Here is a 23,819-nt window from a genome sequence, read left to right as displayed (position 1 = left end):
ATCTGTTCAGTGCCCAGAAGTCAGTGATCAATGTTTCTACAAGCACACACAAGCTTTAGAGTATTGTTCTTAAACTTATCATCATTGGACTGTTTTCCACAATATGTCCAGAATTCAATATGCGCTTACCCAATACAATCAAAAGCGTGTTCTTTCGCTCACAAAAAAAAAAACCGTAAAAAATCTGCACCTAACCACTAGTGCGAAATGAAAAATTCGATAATCCCCGAAAACAAGAAGCTAAAATATGATACCCGCCAGTATGCAGCTTCCTCGCATTGCTCCAGGGAAGACGAGTGACGGTGGCATTCGATCGCTGCTGCTCGCCACATGCCACACTGTTGGTGTCGAGATCGGTACGACTCGGATATACACGCCGACAGTAAGCGACATGGAGAGAAGAGGATATTGCAAAAAAATCGGACGCCCTCTCCATGTGTGCTGTGCTGTTATAATATTCAAATTAGTGTGCCGTCTTTGGAACGGAGATTCTGCAGAAAGCAGAAAGAGAGAGAGAGAGAGTGAGCTTGGATAGAGGTGGCTGATGAAGCATGTAAGACATTTACGGCCATGTGCCACCGCGCGCTTGGATTTGGTGTCTTATCTTTAGCGATATCTAAAACGCTTGCCTGGTTTAATGACACTCATCCAACATTGCATCACTCACTGGGTGTACAAAGTAGGAGGATTGGATTGGTTGGATTCAAGATGGAATTGGAGGCTCTACCGTTTGGAGTTGGTGAATAATTTGGAAATCTTTATGTCTATAGATCTTTTGAGCATCTTTAAGTCTTGTAAACTACAAGAAACATGTCAACGAGAAAATAGAACATATGGAAAAATACAAAAGATGTAAAAAAAGTAATTCTAATGGTTAATTGTCATATACCAACTTAACAACTTACAATTCTGTATATAATTATGAGCTACATAATGTTAACTTTGCTTCAGAAACAAAGACTTTGGACCCAAGAACTCCAATAAAATTGGAGGTAACAATCTTCGCTGCGATCAAGTTGATTAGACATCTAATTTGTCTGCGGTTGGAAGAGACGATAGAGATGTCATAGACACGCTCCTTGCAAAACCTTACCCACTTCCCACGCCGTCCAGTGTCACCATAGTGACGCATTGCGAAGGTCGCTCGAAAACTGCAACCGAAGTGCATTTGCATTAGTGTGATGATACTCACTGATGTGCGAAACAGATGACGACTCTTGTTAATGCAAAGTCGACAAAAGGAGGAGAGGTCAAAACAAGACAACAGCAGGCTGACGGAGGAAGTGTATGAGAGGTGAGCGGAGGTTTATGAATTTAAATAACAAGAAAATAATAAATAACTTCAAATAAATAACCAGTAATGAATGCGCCGTTATTGTTGCTCCTTGGTGGTGTTTCTTTTTCCCTTCCCTTTCTTTTGCCTCCCACCCAGTGGCGGGCGGGCGTCTTGGCAACCCCTCAAAAGCACCGCCTTTAAGGTAATGTGTGTGTGTGCTTATTCCGTTCTTCTGTGTCGCGATGTATTCTTTTTCTTTCTTTTTTTTTTCAACACCTTGGTCTGCCACATTCGCGAACGTGATCGAGCGTGAACGAGACGCTCGTTAAGCGACCATTGTTTGAGTGTCATCTTTTGTCAGTGTATTCTTTCATTTGAGCTCATTTCTTAAAGGCTCCTTTTGTTGCCGCTGCTGCTTTTGCGCTTTTCATTTTGTCTCTCTTTTCTTTTAATTTGCAATCGTTTTGCATTGAGTATGTGTTTTTGAGTTGTTTTTCAATGAGTTTTATATTTGTTGATTTGTTTATAGAATTTCATTGTTTTTCTTAACTAAATGATGTTTCTGATTTTTGTATAAATAAGCTTTTTTGTTTACATGCGAGTGTCATGATTTTACAGTATTACTTTCTAACAGATAACTTACATATTCAACAAAGAAACGCCAGCAAAAAATGAACATAATTAACTATTGAATTTGATAATTTTTCATAGTGTTTATAAGACTGAACGAATGCAGTCCATGTAGCAAATAATTCCATTTAATTTGCATGACCGATCAATGGCATCAATAATCACATTCTTTTCTCCGGCTTTTGCTCTTCATTCATACAATTTTCTTTGCCATTTTAACTCACTGCTTCCTTTGAAGGGCAACGGAATTCATTGCGAAATGTTGCAAAAACTAATGCAAACCATCCCCTCTCTTTTGTTAGTACCACAAGCTAATGGACAATAATTAGACGGTTTATGGGGCGTTTTAAGGGCGTTTGGTCAGCTTCCGGTGTGCGTTTGCATTGTTGCGTTTTGTCTTGCCATTTGCAAATATCCCTCCATCGACCGTGCTCGTGAAAGTGCAAACACACACACACACCCATTCAAGCCGCTTGACTTCTTTGCGTTGTGCAAAAGGAGCCAAAACGTACGTCTTGATTATGTTGTTGGGTGAGCCTGCACCCTAAAATGCTACCGTGTCAGCACATTCCCATGCAAGTCCTCGAGGTGGCGTGCCAAACAAATGGCAGCTGGCGTTTTGTTTTGCGATTTTCTCACTGAGCCGGGAAGCGCGTCTTGAGCGCTCGTGTGTAAGAGAGAGAGAGTCAGATGTCCTTGGGGCAAAAAGCTGAGACTATAATTTGCTTGTATTGCGAAGGGAATATTTTTGTTACATTAAAAACACCTTATCTGGGTTCCATTTTCATGGTGCTGCAGCAGACCCGTAATCAAATCAAAACAAACTTCAGTTCTTATGGACAGCTCGGGTGACAAAAGGCAATTGCCTCGGGTTGTTAGTGTTGTGTTGTGGTTGTAGCCGTGTCTTTGTTTAGCTTTTGAGAATTTTCGTGCCCCTCTTGCACGGGAAGCTAGTCTTGGGTTTCGTGTTGGAAGAAGTTGAAAAGTTTGGTGGGATGTTTTCTCAATCGTAAGAACGTATCTATAGAACGAATAGAACGTATCTATCTAGATTCTCCCTAGGTTCTTGTGTAAACTAAGTTATCAGAGTTTATACCTACGCCACTAATCGAACAAACTAATAAAGAAACAGGTTCTTCTGCAAATACTATTATCAACTTCAATTCATAGAATGGTGAACTAGTCATGGGTAAAGTTGGCAAAAATCCGAAATCGACTCCGACCCGACTCCGATAATTCCAGATCCGACTCCGGAACGTAGGTTCGCCTAGCAAAATCCGCAGTCGCCTGGAATCGCACGGAATCGCCCGGAGTTGGAGTAATCATGAGTCTTTCGGGGTCGCCTTAAGTCTTCTGGAGTCGTCCAGTATCGGTTGGGGTCGAAGTCGACCTTCGAAATAAAGCCCTGCATACGAAATACACCCGCAAAGTGAAAGACAAAAAAACACAACGAATTGAAATGCCTGATCACAAGGACATTGCACCGGATGGCTCCTGTTGACTCCGACCGACTCCGATTCTGGTCGACTCCGAATGAGTCTCACTCCGGTCGACTCCGGAAAACTTCGAACGACTCCGGGCGACTCCGGACAAACCCTAACTCCGGGCGGAATTAGTGGTTCAGATTTTGCAGGAGTCGGAATTGGACTAACAATACCTGGAGTCAAATCGGACTCGTGGGTGCACTCCAAAGAACACATCACCAGTCTTGAAAAATGCCGATGAATCTTAAAAAAAGTTTTTTAACATACTAGAAGCTTTCTATGTGTCAACGTACTCAATTTTGATATTTCAACAAGATCTCATTCTTAAATAGAGTCTCAGGGCCTAATTGGTCCTAAAATGCAACACATTAGCCTGGTCTTTCTTGATCTTTCTGATATCACGGATCATTCTGATATCAATATTATACCTAAAGGCCATGTTTCAATGTATCTAATATCCTTTTCTTCGAGTTATGTTAATCCATCAACAAAGTTGACATAGATTTGAAGATTTATGTGTAAACATGTGTTATAAGGTCATTTTGGAAGCATTAGTTTTTTTTAATTAAACAAGGATTTAAATAAATACTTAAACAGAGTCGGCAGAATCGTGTGTGGCATTGTTTCAACTTATTATACTTATTGCTTATTATATGTATCTACGTATTTTATGAGGAATAGATCATTCAAGAATTTGTGGATATCAATCTTTTGGACACGATACAATATAAAACCGTTAAAAAAATTAAGTCATTGAGTAATTCGATGTGATTATTCTGGTGTAAGACACAAGGTAGCAAAAACAACACACTAAGAGAATAAGCTTCCATAAGCCACCGCAACAGCAGCTATCGAAAGACATCCCCCCAAACAACCTGAAATAGTAATCTTCCCCAGTTGAAGGCCACAAAGATTTAGGCTGCCCGTGTGCGATCCGACCCCCAAGTAATGATACAGTAGGAAGGGCAACGTGTTAAAAACATAATTATATCTTGCACCCTCGGTACCAAACCCCAGCACCAGCTTCGGCTAACGATGGCGGCGCTACCGCTGTCGAACCTGTCTCGGTTGCCGGTTGTGCAGGTTGAATAAATGGGCACAGATTGTTGAAACATTATCGCAGCCCGCAATGATGCGCTCGTCCCGTTTGGGGGGGTAATTATTGGGGGTGAATCGAAACAAGGCCCCTTGGGACCCGGGGCCTGAGAAAGATTCCAACCACACAAAAACACACACACGCGGACGATTGGCGCAAACAAGGTGATGATGAATTTTGTAATGGTATATTATTAAAAGAAATGATGCGATAAATACAATATTTTCAATTTCTCTTCAACACGTTTGTGTGTGCCTTCACCGGGGGGAAGGGTTTCTCATAATTGTATCTATCCAACCGTGGGATGCGCGGGGGATGGGCTTTTTGTACTTTCAAGTACCCACCACCATGAGTTTGTATGTTTGTTTAGGATTTCACGGCTATTGTTCTGCTGACGTTCGCTGGTGCTGCTGCTGGTGCTGGGAATGACGAGCGGAAAATTCTATCCCGATTTCGTATCCCGATTCGCGGTAGCTCGGTCGCTTCTTATCATCGCGCGCCGTACAACAATCGTATCGATTTATTTAGCTACCATTGGAAACTAGCTCAACGCGCTGAAAGTTCAACGAGTTTAAAGACAGCCTTTTGTGGTCGCCAGGTCTTTCCACTGCACTTGTATAGCAATTTAAACTGCAGGCAGCCCAGTCAGCAGCCAGTCAATCAATTGCCGCAATTGCCTGACTGACATTGTTGAACCACTGCACTGCTGGTGGTGGCATGTTATTTCTGCAGTGATGCTCGCGATTGGCTTGGAAAATGATAGCTTATGCTGTGGGAGCTTTCTTTCTTTTTTCGATTGCCTGTTGCACTTTACCAGTTCAAAGCGTTACCCGGTTAAAGGCAACAGAGTTTAGATTGATGCAAAGACAAGGAATTGGTTTGACGCTGTATTAGTATATAAATGTAAAAATTGTAAAATGATTGTTTCACATGAATATAATACGAAAAACTGGTAAAAGTTACACTGATATTCTCACTTTTAGTGTAATGTATTGTTCTACCCTAGTAGTCGTCATATTTTGCGACCAAAAATGCTCAATTTCTTTCAAAATGCTCGTATAGCTCCACTTGAAGAATGAAATAAATAAGGTAAGACTAAAAATGTATAAAAGCTCTCTAAAAATATCAAGTGGAAAGAGCCACATGTGGCTTGCCAATGGCAACAGTAATAGGCAACAGTAAGTATAAATGTTGTTCAAAGTAATCACATTTTTAAGAACCAACCTGACCAATAAAACCTAGAACCAATAAAAACTAGAAATATTCAAAATATCTTGATAGAAATTGAAAAATATTCAGGAAATCGTCAAAATAATGGAAAAATTACACAAACATATTCGGAAAACAGCCTAAAAGCAAGAAATTGATTGAGCAATTTGGTCTTGGTACAACTAAAGTCGTGATAAATAAATTAGGGAAGTATTTGTAGCAGTATTGAAAAATTGTGAAAGTAATTTAAAAAAATCTATTTTTTATCACACAAAACTCTGCAAAAGTAGTATCGATTGTCTTAAGAGTTTAAAAATCTAAATAAGGTTTATTTTGATTATTGATTATTACCAGAGTGGAGAATCGAACTTATAATGTAGAATGAAGAAAGTTCAATGAGTATTCAGAATATACAATGAAAAAAATTAATGTTCTATTTTACAATTATATTTACAATGAATAATACCATCAATGAGACTTATATCTACTCTTTCAACTTGTTTTTAATAATCCTTTCCAATTTTTAATTTTATTTTTGAATTATGTCTCCATTCATCTGTCCTTTCACTCCAATCTCGACTAACGATTCATAATTTAAAAAAAATGTAAATTAAAAATTCAATTTCCACCTTCCTATTTTCTGTAACTCCCGCGACACGTCACCCAAACTAGAAAGCGCACAGTTCACCCTCTCCCATAAGCAAACACAAGCACAAATAACGATAACTTTCCCCCTGGGCAATGGTGCAGTGTCGTCAAATCGAGTTGCAACAATCACCTTTCACACAGTCATCTAAACAAACAAACCTAGTATTATGTTTTTTTTTGTCCCTACAATGAAAATAAAAACCATCCACCACTTCAACGCGAGAGGGCAGAAAGGAAATCATCCCTGGCGTATTTGAGAACCGTTTCGGTAATGTCCCGCTCTTACAAGGGTGTGTGTGTATATGACATCATCATCCGTTTAGAGTCCACACTAAGGTTAGGCGCTCCTTTCCCTTGAGGCGCCCATCCAAAGGGGTGTATGCTTGCGCGCTTCTATGTACGTAATAATTACACCAAACCTCGACACCGAAGCACTCCGTAATTGTACGCAAATGGTGCGGTGTAGTGTTTGCGTTTGCGTGCTAACAATGGATTGTTTAGATTTTGACAACGACACCCACCCCACAATTTCAAAGCGGAGACAGGGAATCATTCGGTTGGGTGCCCCTTTAAAAAATGAGGAGGAACAAAACGACACTTTTGTTGATATTTCAAATCAATGGCGGTATAGTTGTTCAGTCGCGCACCGATCTGCCATTGGAGCTTGGAGTGTTTGCTTTCGCCTGCAATATGCGTTTATTTTTTCATACTGTGCCCTTTATAAAAAATAAACTCAAGTGCCAGAATGTGAGTGTGCCGTGAGAAACAAAACTAGGAAACGGAACCCGCTATTGTTGTTTTTAGCAATTTTCCGCATTGTCCAAACACACGCATCTACCATGCGCGGTAGCAGATTCTCCCAAATTCATGGGAAAATTGTTGATTTTAGTTGATTGCAGCAGCTCGTTGCTTTCTCGGCCCTAGAACGGCCCAGAAGCTACGATTAATCCAGCGCATCGAGGGAGTGCAAATCATCCTAATCATGGCTCATGGCTTTTCCCAGCCCAGCCAAACGGCTGCGTTGGCTCCTTCTCATCGAGTGAGAAATTGGATCAATTTCAATGATCCATCAGATAGACCATCGCCCTCCCCCCAACTCGCTCGGTCACAAGAAATCGATTTTCACTCGTTAGATGAAGATGTTAGCGGTTCGAACGAGACGAAACGGCCGAGAGAAAATCGAACGGTCCGCAGCGAATGTGGTGGAAAATTCGATCCTCGGAATCGATTCGACCTTCCAATGAATGAAGCGCGCTGGATTTGGCTGCTGGAATGCTTCGGAGGGCTCGTTCGAACCGTTTCGCTAATGAGAAGTTTGAACGTCTTGATTCTCAGAAGGAGCAAACATGCCGATGACGATGCAGTTGGTTTCGGTGGGTTTTCAGGGCAGGTTTAGGAGAGGAGAAAAGAAAGGTTAAATGTGGGTAAATCGGTAGCTGTAAACCAAAATCAGGTGTTGCGGTGGCGATGTATTGTCCGACGATCGGAATGTCGTGTGAAGATTTTGTGTTTTCGTATCAGAATGTTGTCCATAGATCTTTGATGCAGTACTGTATGAGCCCGTGAATTTATTTCTTCGATTTTTGGGAAAGGGATCATCTGTCTAAAAATTAGGCATTAAAACAGTTATTCTTTAGTGTTTACAGTCTAGTCTAAATTTTTATATCCTGTATGTAAAATATCGTATATACAGGATTAATCTATGCAATTTTGAAGCCTTCAAATTAAACGAATTAAAGAAGATCTTCAATAAAATGGACTTTAAGGCTAACAATGTACAGTTTTAGTGACAGAATCAATTCATAGTGAGTCTGACCATTCCTTTTATGTTTAAAATAAGTATCACGTGCTCTTGGTTTGGTATTTTTAGCACTTTTCATTATTTCAAATCATCAAATAATCTCAAAAACTTGTCAAGTTTTGAAAGTAACATCAATAAGTTGAGTAAGGATAGAGCTCCTGTTATATCAATTAAACATACATTTCTTTGGGAATAAAAAAAACTCTTCTACCTAAATCTTCAAGCTTAATGCCTGATAGAACTGAAAGAACTTCTATTATTAACTCAATATTAAATGAAATGTTTGAAGTAGTTCAATGTAACAGTGCAAAACACATTCTGCGTCTTCTTATTGCTTAAAGTCATATCGTAGTGCTCAACTATATACACTGAAACTCTTTTAAACTACAATATACTTTACATCACTGACAGAAATGCTAACAACTTAATACCCAATCTCAAACCTCCTGAACCGTATTAAAATATCATGACAGATTGCTGTACGATCGGTGTGTAATTGTTCACACCAACCTCTTCCCAATCAAAATCCGTAACCGTGGGCGGAGGTGATACAAACAACCAATCCAATCAATCAAAAGCCGCCCCTTTAAATGCACCGTTTAATCACAAATCTGACCCGCTTAAAACAATCATCCCAATCGCCGTTTAACGCCGTTTACCGAGCGCGGGCAAGACGTGATCGTGCGTGGTGTTGGTGGTGCTACCGTATGCAGCTACTACCAGCAGAAGGAAAGAAGCAAGAAAGGTACCGCAGAAGAAGAGCGTTGATGTGGCGCAACGTGCCCGGTCATGGTCCGCGCGATCATCCGGTGATCGGTGCAGGCCGGAAAAAATCGATCGAAATAAATGAAAAAATAACTACGCCAGCCCCGGACAGCAGATAATTCCTATAATTTGATCGGCCATCGGTAGAAACCGTCGAATTATCACTTAAGCCTGCGCACTCGCGTAAGATCCCGACATGGTGTTGGAGTGGTGTGTATCGAAACAAAACCACAAAAAAACAAGGGTAAAAGCTCCTCCCGATTAACTCTACACTCTGGCGAAGGAGGATGGAACCTTAACCACCACAACACCAGTGCGATCAACCACCTCCACCACAACCAGCAATCGGGAAAAACAACCGCGTGAAAGCGTTACAGCAACTGCGCGAAAGACGGTGTAAAAACAGTCAGGCAACAGAGAGAAGAAGGCAAAGGAAAAGCAGTTACGTGCTGGATGTGCTACGGAAGGGCCGAAAACCACTAAAGTGTTAAATCATCAAATTAATCTTGTAATCATTTTAAAACCACAGCCGTTATGCTTTCCCATCCCAACATCCCGTTCTCCTCCCGCGATCTATAAGCTCGGTTCCGAAATGGGGATTCGCCTCGTATAGACAACTTCATCAACACGGACCACATGTCACGGGCAGAAGGGTATCATTGAGGGTTTCGAAACCCCGTTTACGGTGTGTTAAACATTTATCTACGTTCCTACTAGAGAAATAGAACGAGAGAAAGGCACGAAAAAAGGGTAAGAAAGATTGCGTAGAATGATGGAACTCCTTCAACACGTAAAACTGGTGCAAAAGCTCCGGGAAAGGAGAGACAGTAGAATAGCCGGAGCAACACTCCCCTATGAAGAGGCGTTCGGGGAAGCTGCCGAAGAAGAAATCTTAATCATAATCGGCTCCAATTATAGATGATTTCACAGTCAAAACGATTCTATCAGCAGTGGTCTTGTGTTCCCTTTTTTGCCTCCGGTATTTTTTTTAGCGTTTGCTTCTGTTGAAGCTCTTCCTTCAGACCATCTGCTGTTTAAGGTTGTGGGGATTTCTGGTTGAAAGGATAGGAAGCATGTTTTTGTATTGTTGATGTTGTCTACTGCTCAGAAAGAATTAAACTGTTTCTTCACACAATGTCACTTCCAGCTTCCCAACTTCCCAAAGCGTCCGCAATTAACTTAATTAACTTCTTCCAGACACTCCTTTCCCACAGCTGACACTCTGCCGTTACCATCAGAGTCGCCCACTACGAAATCACATCCATTTCCTGTCACACAAGAAGGATGGCAGACAGCGAGAATGAGCGAACGGAGCCATCACCATGACAAACAACTAATCATGTGAGTGACAAATTTCTCAATCAAGGTGCTACCGGTGTGTGTGTGTGTGTGTATGTGTGTGTGCCCGGCCTACTTGACTAAAACCTAATGTTGAATGACGCGAAGAGCAGTAAACGACCCGGGAGCGCTAGATCTCCCACACTCTGACGACTTCAACGACTTGTCTTGTGTGCAGTATCTCTTCTGCTGGAGATGCTGTTGAGATAGTTGTGTTTGTGTTGCTGGGAAGTGGAAGAGATTCCTCCACGACAACAGATGCCAACAACAGGTAATAACGATTCAATTTCCCAGGACAGGAGTGCCACACTTGAGCAAAAGACACGCGATTGAAGACGACACTCGATCGAAGCCGTAACAATGTTTTACCTCAAGTGGATGGTTCTGTGCAATAGGATTTAATGTATCTAATTTAGAGGTATTCAATTTTGGGGCGAGGATTTGAAGCTTCGCGGACTTCTCGGAAGGATACAGGAAGTGGGTAAAGCATTACTAACTTCATTTTAAACAACTCCAATTTAGTTAAGCGCCATTCAATACAATGTTTCATTGCTATTGTCTTTCTGTCTCTTGTGATCGCTCGCTCAATCGCTGATGTACCTTCCGTAAAATCCCGCTTTACTCCACTATAATTGAAACTCACCTGTGTCGTGGGTGGACTGGCCTGTGATAAATGGCTTCCTAAATGGTAGGGTGCGCCCGGTGCAAAGTAACTCGGCGTAATACCTACGGAAACACACATCGGGCTTAAGTGAATCGAAGTGTTGCAAACAACCGTGTTTTCTTACCAGCTCGCAGTGCATCGACGGGCACCGATGGGTACGTCATCGGGTACGGGTAACCATCGCGCCGGATCGGTTTTGGCTTCCGGCGCGGCCGATACTTGTAGTCCGGGTGTTCCTTCATGTGCATCGCGCGCAACCGTTTCGCCTCGTCGATGAACGGTCGCTTTTCGTCCTCGGTTAGCAGCTTCCATTCGGCACCTGTGCGGGAAGATTGCGAAGAAGGCACCGTCATGAGTGATGGTTTTCATGATAATAATCATCAGGGGCGGTCCCGCGGTACAGTCATCAACTCGAACGGCTCAATAACATGCCCGTCATGGGTTCAAGTCTAGGATGGAGTGTCAAGGATAGCCATAGGACCGGCTTCGTGGTAATGAATCATGTCTCGAAAACCTTTATAGGCCGGCATGTCCGCGTAGGACGTTACGCCAAATACAAGAGGAATCATCAAATATTTGGATAGGTAGTACACCATTCGAGTGACAACTTTAATATGGATCAGTTGAAGACGTAACCCATACGCAATTTCAATGTCTTTATGGACGATCATGTGTTCGTCTTGCGATTCACAGTGATATCCAATTGAAATAAAAAATAAAACATTTGAAAATAGTTTTTAGGGGATTCCGATTTAGCTCCCTCTACGTCAATATAAGGCTAAATATGATCACTAACTAAAGTTGAAAGATCAATTATCCTTTTATAAACTTCAGACTTGAGCCAAAAACTACAGAACTATGAACTCTTCTGTTAATATATGAAAATGTACTTCTTTCACGATTGATATTTTAACTTGATGATATGCTCAAACTTTGATTATTCTGATATCTCAGGATCAGAAAGTAACTGCCACTGCTTGTAAATCACGAATTTCCAACAGGTTGTTTAAGAATAATTGTTCTTTTCTAGCTGGTCTTGTTCGAAAGTGTTTCATACGAAATGCCAATGTACAGATCATATATAGTTTTGTTGTTAAGTAGTTTATTAAGTTAGTGGAACTTGCTGAATAAAGAGAAAAAATTGGAGAGGTTTTGAGGTTTTTTCTTGTTTTGCAATAAAAATTGTAAAATGAAAGATCTCTTGCTAAGTTGTTTTAATGAACTAAGACAAAAGTATCACATTTCACTCGCTGAATGGTCTAAGTCTACTAATATAAATCTTATGTTGGGCATTCATAGCTTTGTCTTCCCTAGTAATGTCTTTTTATTAAGGCCTGTAAATCAAAAGATGTCAAGTATCGTGTAAACAGTAGAAATTTAAGACCAAAACAGTCCCGTTGTTCAATTGTTCGGATACACTCAGTCAACTTAATCACGTTGCATGGGATTGTATATTCTGGCTGATAATACGATGCATAAAGCACGTATGGTATTGATTTATACAGAATCGCTACCTGTACCGCAAACAGAAATCAGCCTACAACGGTATTCATGATGCACTAATGTTTGAATCCGTCTTTTTTTGCTCCTTTGTTGAATACCTACATGGTGTACAACAAAAGGCACTCCGCGCCGTACTACTACGTTACTTCACCCCACCATTTGACCATTGTAATGTTATAGATTTGGATTGGAAATCTACCGAAGCATAATAGTTTGAATTTCGATGCCAATCGCACAACCTTTCACACAGCTCACCGGGCTCCGTTTGATTGGTTTCACATTAATTTTGCAAAACCCAATCGCAAATGGCAAAACTCTCGCAATAATGTTGTAAACAGTGAGGACTCCGACAACACACACACAGCAACAAAAAAACCTAAGCAATTTAACCTCACCAGTTTAACCTGCCCGTGTTGTAACAATGCACACCCTACATGTCCCACCATGAATCCCATGAATGTGTGTAAACAGGCCCCGTTGCACTGGGGCGTAAGGGGCCGCCGTTTGGAATTGGTAAACAAATCACAAACCATTGTTTTCGAACCCTCGTGCATTTGGTGCAAAGATGAGAATCATTCCGGAAATTGTACACGAGTGGATAAGGATGTCTCTCGCTCCGTGTGGGATTGCTGGAGGGAGGAGGATAGGCCCGATTACACGTCAGCCTTGCTGCGCACCGGCAAAACTACAAATATTTGCTCACCATCCTTACCAACAATGACGCTGCACCATCCATGCTGCTGGCCGGTCGCCCATCTACCCCTTAGAGGGTGTTGGTTTTACTTTTTTTTTTGCTTTGTATGTTGGATGGCCAAGCGTTACAATCGTACGGTGATATCGGTGTGTTGATATGGAATCGAGTTTTTTTTATGGAAGTTTGGTTTAACTACTTCAGTCACCTTCGAGTTGGTGAAAACTAGACTTGTTGGTTTGGAAAAACAAAGACACATTTTTACGGTGGTATGAATCCTCGTGTGCAACAATGGAATGGTGAGTTGTTGTTTTTAAAAGCCCCGAGCGTGGTGTTTTTCACAGTTTGATGCATCGTAAAGAGGGTTTATGGTGTAGTTTTTGGTGTGTGATAGTACATACAAACATTTGTTGATGTTGTTTAGAGAACTAAATTCTCGTCCATACAGGAAAAATACTTTCCGTATAGAATTGCACTTCTAATGCACTCCAAAACGGAATGTTTTGTGTGCACATTTCGGTGGTATTTTTTGTATGGCAGCAGTAGAATTTTGCCCAACTATCGAAAACCATTAGTATATCATTTTATAGGTTCGAGGATTGTTTTATTGGTATTTTATCGGCAGTATGTGAGTCAACAAACTAAGAATAATGATGCAGTTAAGTCATTTCAATCGCCTACAACAAGGCAAGGGGTCTCTGAACTACGTAACGCGGGACTCATGCGGCCCTTGAGATCCCATAATGTGGCCCGCGATGATTTTATAAAGGATAATGTGAATAGTATATTATTTTGACAATTTTCATCAACAAATTTAATTTTTACTAGTTCATGGCAAAAATCTAGCTTCAAGAAGAGAAAGTTGTAGAATTTTGGAAATATTCACCATGTATTTTCTAGTCAAAGCGAGAGAGCCCTGAATTGAACTGAAAAGTTTGGAGACTCCTGGCCTATAACATAATACAATTGTAGCGCTATTAGTGTAAATAATATCTAAAACCTTTATTAACTCCACAAAGCTTCTCTAAATTCTAGTCACTAGTCGTGTCCTTTGATCCATTGAATGTTTATATTTTCTGTCAGGTTTCTAATCATGTCCAAAAATAGACGTGAGGTACACAATTTTGAATTATTTTCTATTGAAAGATAGTTAATAGAAATACGTATCCATCACCCATATATCACTATGACAGATCTAATGATCTGTAATTTGAATCTCCGCACAATGGTCTGTATAATAGCGTTTAATTCACTTTTCGGTAACAATTGAACCACCACTGCTACTTCTTTAAAGTCATCTAGTAGAAACAAGTTCAAATGAAAAAAGTGGAGATTGCAGAGATAAATATATTGAATAGTATTGACGATAATATAATACCCTGTGGAACTCCCACTATGGGCTTAAAGAAGTTTGGTTTAGTATGACCGATATGAACTGAGCTTTTTCGATTGCTGAGAAAAGGCCGAATTATTAAGAAAGGAGAAAGAGAGAAAGGACCGAAAGATACGTAGGAAAATTAGATTGAATTAGTTTATATACCAGGCCGTCATGTCAAAAGGAATCAAACACTTTTTCAGTGCCCAACAAAACTAGTAGTCCCGTAGATCTTTTTCTATTCCGATTTTCTATAATATAATTTTTGAATCTATGTCTATGTCTAACCAAACTGTGACTGTGGGATGATATTGTTAATGTCTATATGAGAACGTATATTGCGTGCAATAACTTTCTCAAATAGTTTACATATGCAGCTCAGAAGGGATATTGGTCTATAGTTTTCAGGATTAGAGTGATCTTTACCGGGGTTTGGAATGGCCACTATTTTTGCTTTGTTTGCCATTGTGAAGGAAATTAGCCTAGTTTAAGACAATCATCGAATTTTTTTTGGGGTAGAGTACTGCCTTATTAGAAATCATTTTAATCTCTCTGTTGTTGATTTCGCAACAACCTGATGACTTTTTATTTTTAAGATTTTTGATTATGTTTATGAGTAATTTTGGTTTTACTAAGTGAGCTGGATGCAGGGAGTGATTTTGGTTTCTTGCGAAAAAATAAATTTATTGTTTTTCGTTACTTTCCTTTCCATTTGACTAATTGTGTTGTAAGTCGACATTTTGTCAAAACTTTCACTTATATTTCGTATGTTAATTCGAATGTTTTGTTTTTCATCGGAACATTGTACTATTTTTGTGAGTATAGATAAACATATATTTGTAAAACAAAACACTCAATTTGACATTGGTGAGCCCTTTCTTTACTGAATAACCGACATTTCATCATGTTGCAAATAACCTACCACAAAATCAACTTCGATCCAATCAATCCCCATTTATTAGGTAATAGCTTGTGGTTGCATTACGACTGCAACCACACATTTAAAACCATCCGAACTCAAACACATTCCTAACTTGTTTATCACTAAACCAAGTGCTTAATTATTAAAATCAACAAATAATTCACTACGTAACGCATACGAACTACTATAGTAGTCATGTGTTCTGTTAGTGAGAGGCAACGGATTTTCAATTTGTGTAATGTTGGGTCAACGTTACAACACCTGCACAACTCTTTCAAAACAGTACAGTGCGCTCGTTGGGATGGATTTGTGCAGATGATTTGAATGAAATGTTTGTGTCAGTTTGCCGTGGCTTTGCACTATTGTTTGCCAACTGCTGCTGTTGCGGGGTTTGCGGTCTAGTGCAACCAGTCAGTCAGCGAGCGGGCAGACATGATCTCAATTAATTAATACAATCAACCGAATGTTGACTACCCAGATGTGCGTAGATCTGTGCATTTGAATGTGATTTGCTCTCGATTTATTAATGCAAAAGCGAACACAGCCCGTAATGTGTGTTTGCTACATTTCATCCACACTCTGCTGCTGCTGCTGCTGCGTGTATCCTCACGCTCAACGTTCAGCCAACTGCCTGCTTCAGCATCCCGGGCGTTGAGCGATGGCAAGCCCGTCCTAGAGCGTTCGGTGTATCCATCCATTCGCAACAGTGTACCCCACCTGGCACTCCCCGGGCACACAACAATGGCGAATTTCCACCTGAAAGGAGCACTTTTCAATCACATTCAGGACGCGCGTACCGACGCTACCTTCCGTGCGCTGAATGGGCATGAAATGTGAGTTTTGAACAGCGGAGCAGGGCAGGGGAGGAAGCTGGCAGCACGAATCCCGTCACAACCGGATGAAGAAATAATCTCGGATATCCTGATACACTTCCTCTAATTTCCTTCGCTGGAAAGGTATTGTCTTCAGCCATGCTCCGTGTCTTCGTGCCCAATAATGGCATCTTTCTTGGTACAAAATCCTTCTCCTTCTCTCTGTGTTTTCTAAAAGAGAAGAAACACATACCTTCACTTGTGCTTTGAAACTTGTTTTCACTACGGTGGAGTTTGTAGCACACAAGACGTTTGGAGGAAATGTGTAGGCAAAGAAATGTGTGCTTTTGTGTTTCGGTTGCTTCCCATTACAACAGAGCACGGTACTTCTTCTTTACAGCACAATCGTAAGGATTTTCACAGCATCCCCACGAACAGCCACTCCGCATGTGCAATCCCACACACAAACAGACACACACACACAATGCGCACTACAATGCTGGCAACACATGTTTCTATCGCTTTTCAAACTAACAGCGGCAAGAAAACTCCGAAAACTCTAACAATAGAGCTCCCTCCCCACCTTCAGCGTCCTGTGCTTTGTGAGGTAAATAACAGTCTGGGGAGACGGCTGGGTACGAACGGCACACCGGTCTGCTAAACCTGTTCCCAGGGCTGCAGTGTGCAGCGTAGCGGAAGTTTTCCATGCTGAAAATGCACTTCCGCTCGGGTGGAAACAATGCCATTTTGCAATCCCGTTGCAAACGACGAGCGCTCACAACAACCAACTTGGTCCAAAAAGGGACCTTTGCAAGCATAGTAGCAGCAACACGACGCCTGTCAAAGCTAGTAATAGTGGTGGCAGTAGTAGTAGTAGTAGTGGTACCGCTTTTCCCAGGAAACTGTATGCACCGAAGGGCATTTCTGCAACACAATCCCCATAATACGTGCGCCCATTCGCTGCAAAACGATGCCGAACCAATATGACAATAACGTACTTTCTACGGCTCACAATCATCAGAGAGAGATAGAGAGAGAAAAGGAGAGAGAATGCATTGTATGTGCCTGTGCAGTGGTACAATATGGTTGAATAATGTTTTAAAATTCTTAACAATGTGTGGCACATCCCATGATGCTGCTGGTCCCCCCTTTTGGCTGTATTGTGTGCCCCTCAGCAATGGGCCTTATTGTGCAGCCATTGCACCACTGCAAGCGCAACGCAAACGCAACGAAAAACGGAAATGTTGTTTATGCAAATGGGGGGAGGGGGGGGGGGGGAGGGGGGGGGAATGGGACGTGCTGTTTTGAGCCGGATTGGCCAGTTCAGGAAGAAATTTCTTCACTGCCCTTTTTGTTTATCACGGCGAGGATGTTTTTATATGCTTTCTTTTTGTGTTTGTGTGCTTTGAATGACGTTGCTACGAAAGTGTACCGTGTCTGGTATAGCTGTGTGTTTGTTATTAATTGTTTAGGTTTGGTTTATGGGTTTGGTTGCGTGAATAGAATGCAATCTTTTGGCACATTGTTTGAAGTTCATGTATGGCATTATAGTTGCACATTATTTTGTTTTAAACATTAATTACGTCATAAAAATGCAAGACTTCGAATTCGAATTGATGTATACATTGCCAAAGAGCAACATTATGTACAACTAAATACCAGCAACAGCAACTTGATTGGTATTCCCTGATCCTTAAACCTGAATTTATTATGTATCGTTATTCAGTTTTCATTCATTATTTGGGGAGATAAATAGATACGAATAACAATTTAATAAGACACAAAACTAAAAAAAAATAATAAAAACATAGAAGAATGCCATGCAGAATCAGTATGGGTATGTAAAAAACCAATCCAAACAAGGAAAAAGCGCAAATAATAAAGAAAAGAAGCGCAAATAATAAAGAAAAGCAATGAATGAAATAACATTAAATACAAAATGAATAAATGAAAAGAAGTTGGTAAATCTTTCATTACAAAATTTTGAAACTGCTTCAAGAATGAATGAAAACCCCCACTTTGATAATGAAACACAAAAACTAAATCAGTGAAAGAAAGAGGAGCCCACTCTTGCATTAAATTATTCACTGAATTGTTGGGCGAAAATTTTCTTCTTCTATTTGGCGTAACGTGCGACGCGGACATGCCAGTCTATACAGGCTTTCGAGTCTCAATTCATTACCACGCAGTCAATCCTTGCTCAATAGTCAATCCTTGCTAAGTGGGACGGTCCATTCTAGGCTTGAACCCCATGGGCGTATGGTAAGTTAAAGTAAAGCTAAAGCTAATTTGTTTATTGCTTTGGTTTTGCTTTGGATATTGCTTTGGGGATTTCCTCTTTGCCGTTTTTCCTTTTTTTAAATAACAATCTGTTCAATTTTGAAGCGTAACAACAGCACTAACGTATGTATTTCAATATTACTTAAAGTTGTTCTTTAAATTCAAATATTTGTCTTAAATTTAGATCCCTTAAAAACGTTTTCAATCAGTACGAATCGTGGTGCCAAAAAATGTACAGCTTATTTTGATGTCAAAGGGTTGAATGGCTTCAAAAACAAAGGAACGAAGCGCGTCTGCTTAAGGAGTGTTATTGATTTGTTTGAGCTTCTCCCAACACGAAGCCGTCAATAATAAAAAAGGATGCAATGGATTCCGAAGTGAACTAGTACAAAGCTGTTTAAAGTACCATTCCTTGCCATTCCCACAACGACCTTCCAAACCAAACTTGACAAACAAAGCGCACGGCGACCACCATCGTTCCCATTCGAACGCCGGTACCACTCTACCACGTCATATTGCACGCACTGTTAAGTTTCGCCACGTCATCAAACACCGATTTCCGATCTGGCCGTGACATGTTGCCAAACAGTGCGGCGGCACCGTTATCCTCGGTGAAGCGCATCCCGAACAAACCCGCGGCACGGCGCTCCCGACGCGTACGGGACGCGCGCAAGCAACGAGACGAGATAATAAATTCAAACCCAACTAATCCAAATTATCATATTTCCTTTCGGCGGTGGTGACGGCGTTTCTTTTGCGCCCGGTAGCCGGTGTGCGCAGAGGGGCAAGGCCACGGTCCTGCAGTGTAAAGACGCCCCTATCTGAGGACGACAGCACCGTCACTGCGGCGCCGGCTACCAGCCACGTGACTCAGATTAACCCTCTTCTCAACACATCATTTAATCGAAATCGGTTTTAATTGAATGATAATATAAATTGAATTCACCAAACACACGTTGAGACACGCGAAACCCCCCGCCAATTGTAGAAACAAAACGCCAACGCTGTGTACACACACTGCCGCATTGCTTCGGTTGTCAATCTCTGTGCGCAGGCAAGCGAGCGAAGGAAGCAACATTGTGCTATGAAGCGCATACGATAGGAGATTTCAGGATTTTAAATTTGTGAATTGACCTTCCTTTTAAATAGCAAGTGAGAAAAACACAGGGGGGGGGGGGGGGGGAAGCAAAATCTCGTCCACCACAGTGTGTTCCTGCGCTGTTAAACGATGAGATGGAACAACGCGAACATGACATTTGCGGCGTAATGTCACGTGTCGCTGTCACTCCTTCCGGGTGCGCACGGTTCGCGGGTGAGGGGTTTTGTTACCGACCGGAAGGTGAGGTAGCATTCGATCTCGGGATTCTCTGCCTCGGAATCCCTCCTTCCTGTGGAGCGTTATGTCGTAGTGAAAAGTGTGCAATTTTCTAAATTGAAGTCAACTCATGTCACTAGGCTTGCTCAGCCAATGGTGGTTGCGAAGGGATTTTGTTCTACGCCTATTTTGGGATAGAAAATGGAAAGTCATGTTTTTTTTCTGTACAAAAGAACACTACACCAAATCGCTCTAAGTGCACATGAAGCCCCGATCGGAGTGGGAATAATTTCAGTAAGTACTACGAACGGATTCGTCAAGTGAGTTCAATTCACTGCCGGTATGTGCAGCAACAGGACGTCCGTTTTGTTGTGCTGGCGGGACAAAGGGCACGCAACAGCCGATGGTTCATATTTGTAAGTTTGCATGGGAAAATAATAATTACTCGAATGGAAGTAGGACACACACATGAATGGAGATGTTTTAATAATCATTATTCTTGATGATGGATACATCCACTGGCGTTCGACTTGTGCAACAGGATGTTGTAAGTGCAAGTAATGTACATGTGATCCTATATGATACTAATATGATACGATGGTGAATAAATATAGGAAATTTAGAGAAAGATTCAATTTTGAATTTATATTAAGCTTCTAGAAAGCTGATCCATGAATAAAATGACACTAGGTTGGTCTAGAAACAGCTTAAACAGGTTTAAACTGGATCCCGTGGTTCAGTTAGTAGCTTGCACGCCATAAAACCTTGTATGCCATGCGTTCAAGTCCCGTTTTAGCCGATTCACTATACGAAGGATTGAATATCGATTTTAAATTATTTGCCAAACGAATCGAATTGAATTTATGATGAACGCATATCCAGCACTAGAGACATTTAAGCGAACCCTCCACACGTCGCGGGCTAGACTGCTATAATTGTTTTCTCAACTCAGTCAATTATGGTTCCTTCGCATACCGTACCGTCGAATATTGTATTGATTTGTTATGATGCACAAAGTGTAAACAAAGTTATTTCTCTTTGGAAATGTCCATATTTTATGTTTAAAAACACATTTTTGGCAAAAATGTGTTTCATTTTGTGTTAAAGTATGAAATGAAATTTTGTGTTTTAAGTTTTAAGAACTTTAATGAGACTCATCGATTATATATTATTGGATTTCTTGTGTTTTTGTGTTACTCTCGCTAGGGCTATACATTTTTCATTTTATTTCTAGTTTGTTTACTCTCTATTCATCTTTCTTACTCATTTGAACTTGACCTTAAACGTTTTTCCATTTTGATACATTTTACTTTATTTTTATCTATATTTTTGTATAATTCCTCAACTTTCGTTGTGTTGCTTTGTTATGTTTGTTGTTGGTTAGTTTATTTTCATATTCTGTTAGAATGTTTAATTTCAAAGCATAAACGATATTTTTTTATTCTCAATGACACACTAATTTACGCTTTACGTTAATTACGAGTAAAAATAAAGAAATAGTAAACAGATGACAATGAATGAGAAAGGAAAAGACGTAAATAGCAAGATCCGCTCTTTCTCTCTTTCTCGCTCTCTCTCTCTCTCTCTCTCTCTCTCTCTCTCTCTCTTATTCCTCAAACCTCAAATGTAATCGATACCAGTATTTTATTACAAAAATTGTATGAATTTTAAGTTATTTTGATACTATGGGATCCTATAACAATTCATAACGTTAACCCATATTGTACAACACTTCTAACCTCGAACAGTGTATACTACATGACATGTAATCAAAACCCTTAGATAGTAATCTTGCCTGCCATTCTTTTCCCCTTTTATTATTCAATTTAAGCTTCAACAATCGATGGAAACCTTCAATAGCACACGACACAATATTCGTTCCTTTCACGGGAAAGTGAGCTGCTAAATCAAAGTTGCGTTACAAAAGGACCTGCCGGACTGCAATGCAGCATGGCGAGTGAGTTAGAAATACCCAAATGTACGAATCGGATTTATTGACACGCGGGAATGTTTTTTGCTCGCCTTTTTGGACCATTTCCTTTTTTTGCCGTTTTTCGGCACTGTGTTAGGCAAACATAAATCTTCCGTCGGTTTATTTGCATACTTATGGGATGTAGTTTTTTTTTCTTCTCACAGCTCACTTCTCCAATGTTGTACACTCCATACAAACATGAGCATAAACTGAACATCAGAACAAATATTCCCAGTGAATGGAAATAAATTGTTACTGAAGTTTTGCTAAAGCAAGCAAAAGGAGAGTATAAACAGGAATTCCTGTAGCTTTTCATCCTTTCCATTGAAATATCATTCACTTCCCTAAAAAAAGTGAAGGTTGGAGGTTTTGAAAAAGTGAAAGGAAATTCAACTGTGGCAAACGCTTCGTCGGGAAAATTCAAAAAAAAATGAGCCACACGTTACTTTCATTTACGGTTGGTTCAGTAAGCTGGAACTCCGAAAGGCGACAGGACGACAGAGCTCAACGCCACAACGCAAAAGCTGTGTTTTTTTCGATAAGATTTCAATCAAACCACTGTCTCAGTCACCTCTTGGCCGGGTGGAAGTGAGCCCAGGGAGTGAGTGAGTGAAGGGAAGTAGTGACATTACTGACGCACAACATGCGACATGTGACATTAGATCGGATAAGAGCGGTTTTGTAAAGCGGAAACGGGCAACCACTCTCTTTTTCCAGCTCGCATCTCACCGTTTTCACCTTTCTTATGGACGGGTGCGCATCAAAAAAGAGATTGTTTTGTAGTGCCTGTGGTTGGAGGAAATTCTATTGTTGAACATTTCATAAACTACGCCAACACTGGTGGTGCTGTGGTCACCACCAGAAGTAATGGGAAAAAAGGGAAAAGTGATCCTTTGTGCAAAATTGTTTCCTCTTTTGCGGAAGAGTACACCAACAACCCCGGAACTTGTGTGTGTGTATTGAGTGTACGTGAAGTGAGGCAAAAATTGGGCAAATGAAGCCATAATCGATAATTGAGTGGCCATTCCACGGGACAGCTAAAGATGGTATCACAACCAGAGTATGTGTGTTTGTCCTGTGTCCTTGAAGCAACAACAATAAGCTGCCGGCCGAGGTGAATTGTTTGAGGAAAGTGTCTCTCCCACACAACTTTTCGCGCACTACACTCAAGCTAATAAGAGCAGAATTCGTATTTTTCTGAGCTACGTTTTTGTGACACAACATTCAGGGCAATTCAGTGTTCTACAAGCACGCACACGCCCTCTTGAACTAGTTTGCCGTAAATCCTTGGTTGTCTTCCACGGTTATCAGGCTTGCAGGACGAATCCGAAAGATGATAGAGAGAGAGTATACCTACTGTCGCTTGTTGACTGACACGATGGATGGATTGTTAGATAGCATAAGAGAATTGTTCAGGGATGTATTAAGGGTTACTTCTAACTCTTTGGTGTCGAGAAAGTTGAAGTATTTCAGCAGAAGAGAGCGCGTTAATTCTGATACAACATTTCAAACCACAAGCACTAAGTAACAAGTTACTATTCTCTAAACTAATGCTCTGTACAACTAGAATAGAGCGTGTACTTCAGAGCGTTGTCTGTTCATGACATGACTCATAACATTACTACGTGAAACGCTTAGCCGAATTAATAGTTTTATTTCTAGTCTGATCTTTTAAAGATCGTTTGTTCCATGATCCTAGATTCGAGGACCTAATTTCACAACAACTTTGCACCGGTACAATTTATCATTTTGGCATTTAACGATTTTAACAAACGCTTCGGCTATGCCATCTCTAGACCTTAGATCTTTTCACGAATCTATGTCTATTGCTAGAACCATTCACTTGAGTTTTTGATGCTTCAATATGTAATAAGAGTTATGGAACTCTCAGCCAAAGAGGTTCACAAAATCTAGGCTGAAAAAATCCACTGATAACACTAAATTGTACAATTAAATAGAATTATTCCACACGTGCTTGACAGTAACTTAATATTATTTCAAAAACATAACAGTGTACATAAACATAACTTCTCAAAAC

The 23,819-nt window shown here is 40.6% G+C and overlaps 1 protein-coding gene across 2 annotated transcripts in view; it reads right to left on the bottom strand.

The window, feature by feature from the left end:
• Positions 1-23,819, bottom strand: part of LOC120958485 (transcription factor Sox-19a) — a 48,444-nt gene that overhangs the window by 1,912 nt on the left and 22,713 nt on the right. For both annotated transcript variants that reach the window (XM_040381333.2, XM_049610149.1), the window contains exons 4-5: positions 11,036-11,230; positions 10,891-10,973 (exon numbers count right to left, since the gene is read on the bottom strand). In XM_040381333.2, coding sequence (XP_040237267.2) covers positions 10,891-10,973; positions 11,036-11,230 — 278 coding nt within the window. The remainder of the gene's footprint in view (positions 1-10,890; positions 10,974-11,035; positions 11,231-23,819) is intronic.

The sequence above is a fragment of the Anopheles coluzzii genome, chromosome 3, assembly GCF_943734685.1.
Source record: "Anopheles coluzzii chromosome 3, AcolN3, whole genome shotgun sequence".
Lineage (NCBI taxonomy): Eukaryota > Metazoa > Arthropoda > Insecta > Diptera > Culicidae > Anopheles > Anopheles coluzzii.
Note: the sequence above shows the minus strand (reverse complement) of the source record. Positions and strands in the feature narration are given on the sequence as shown.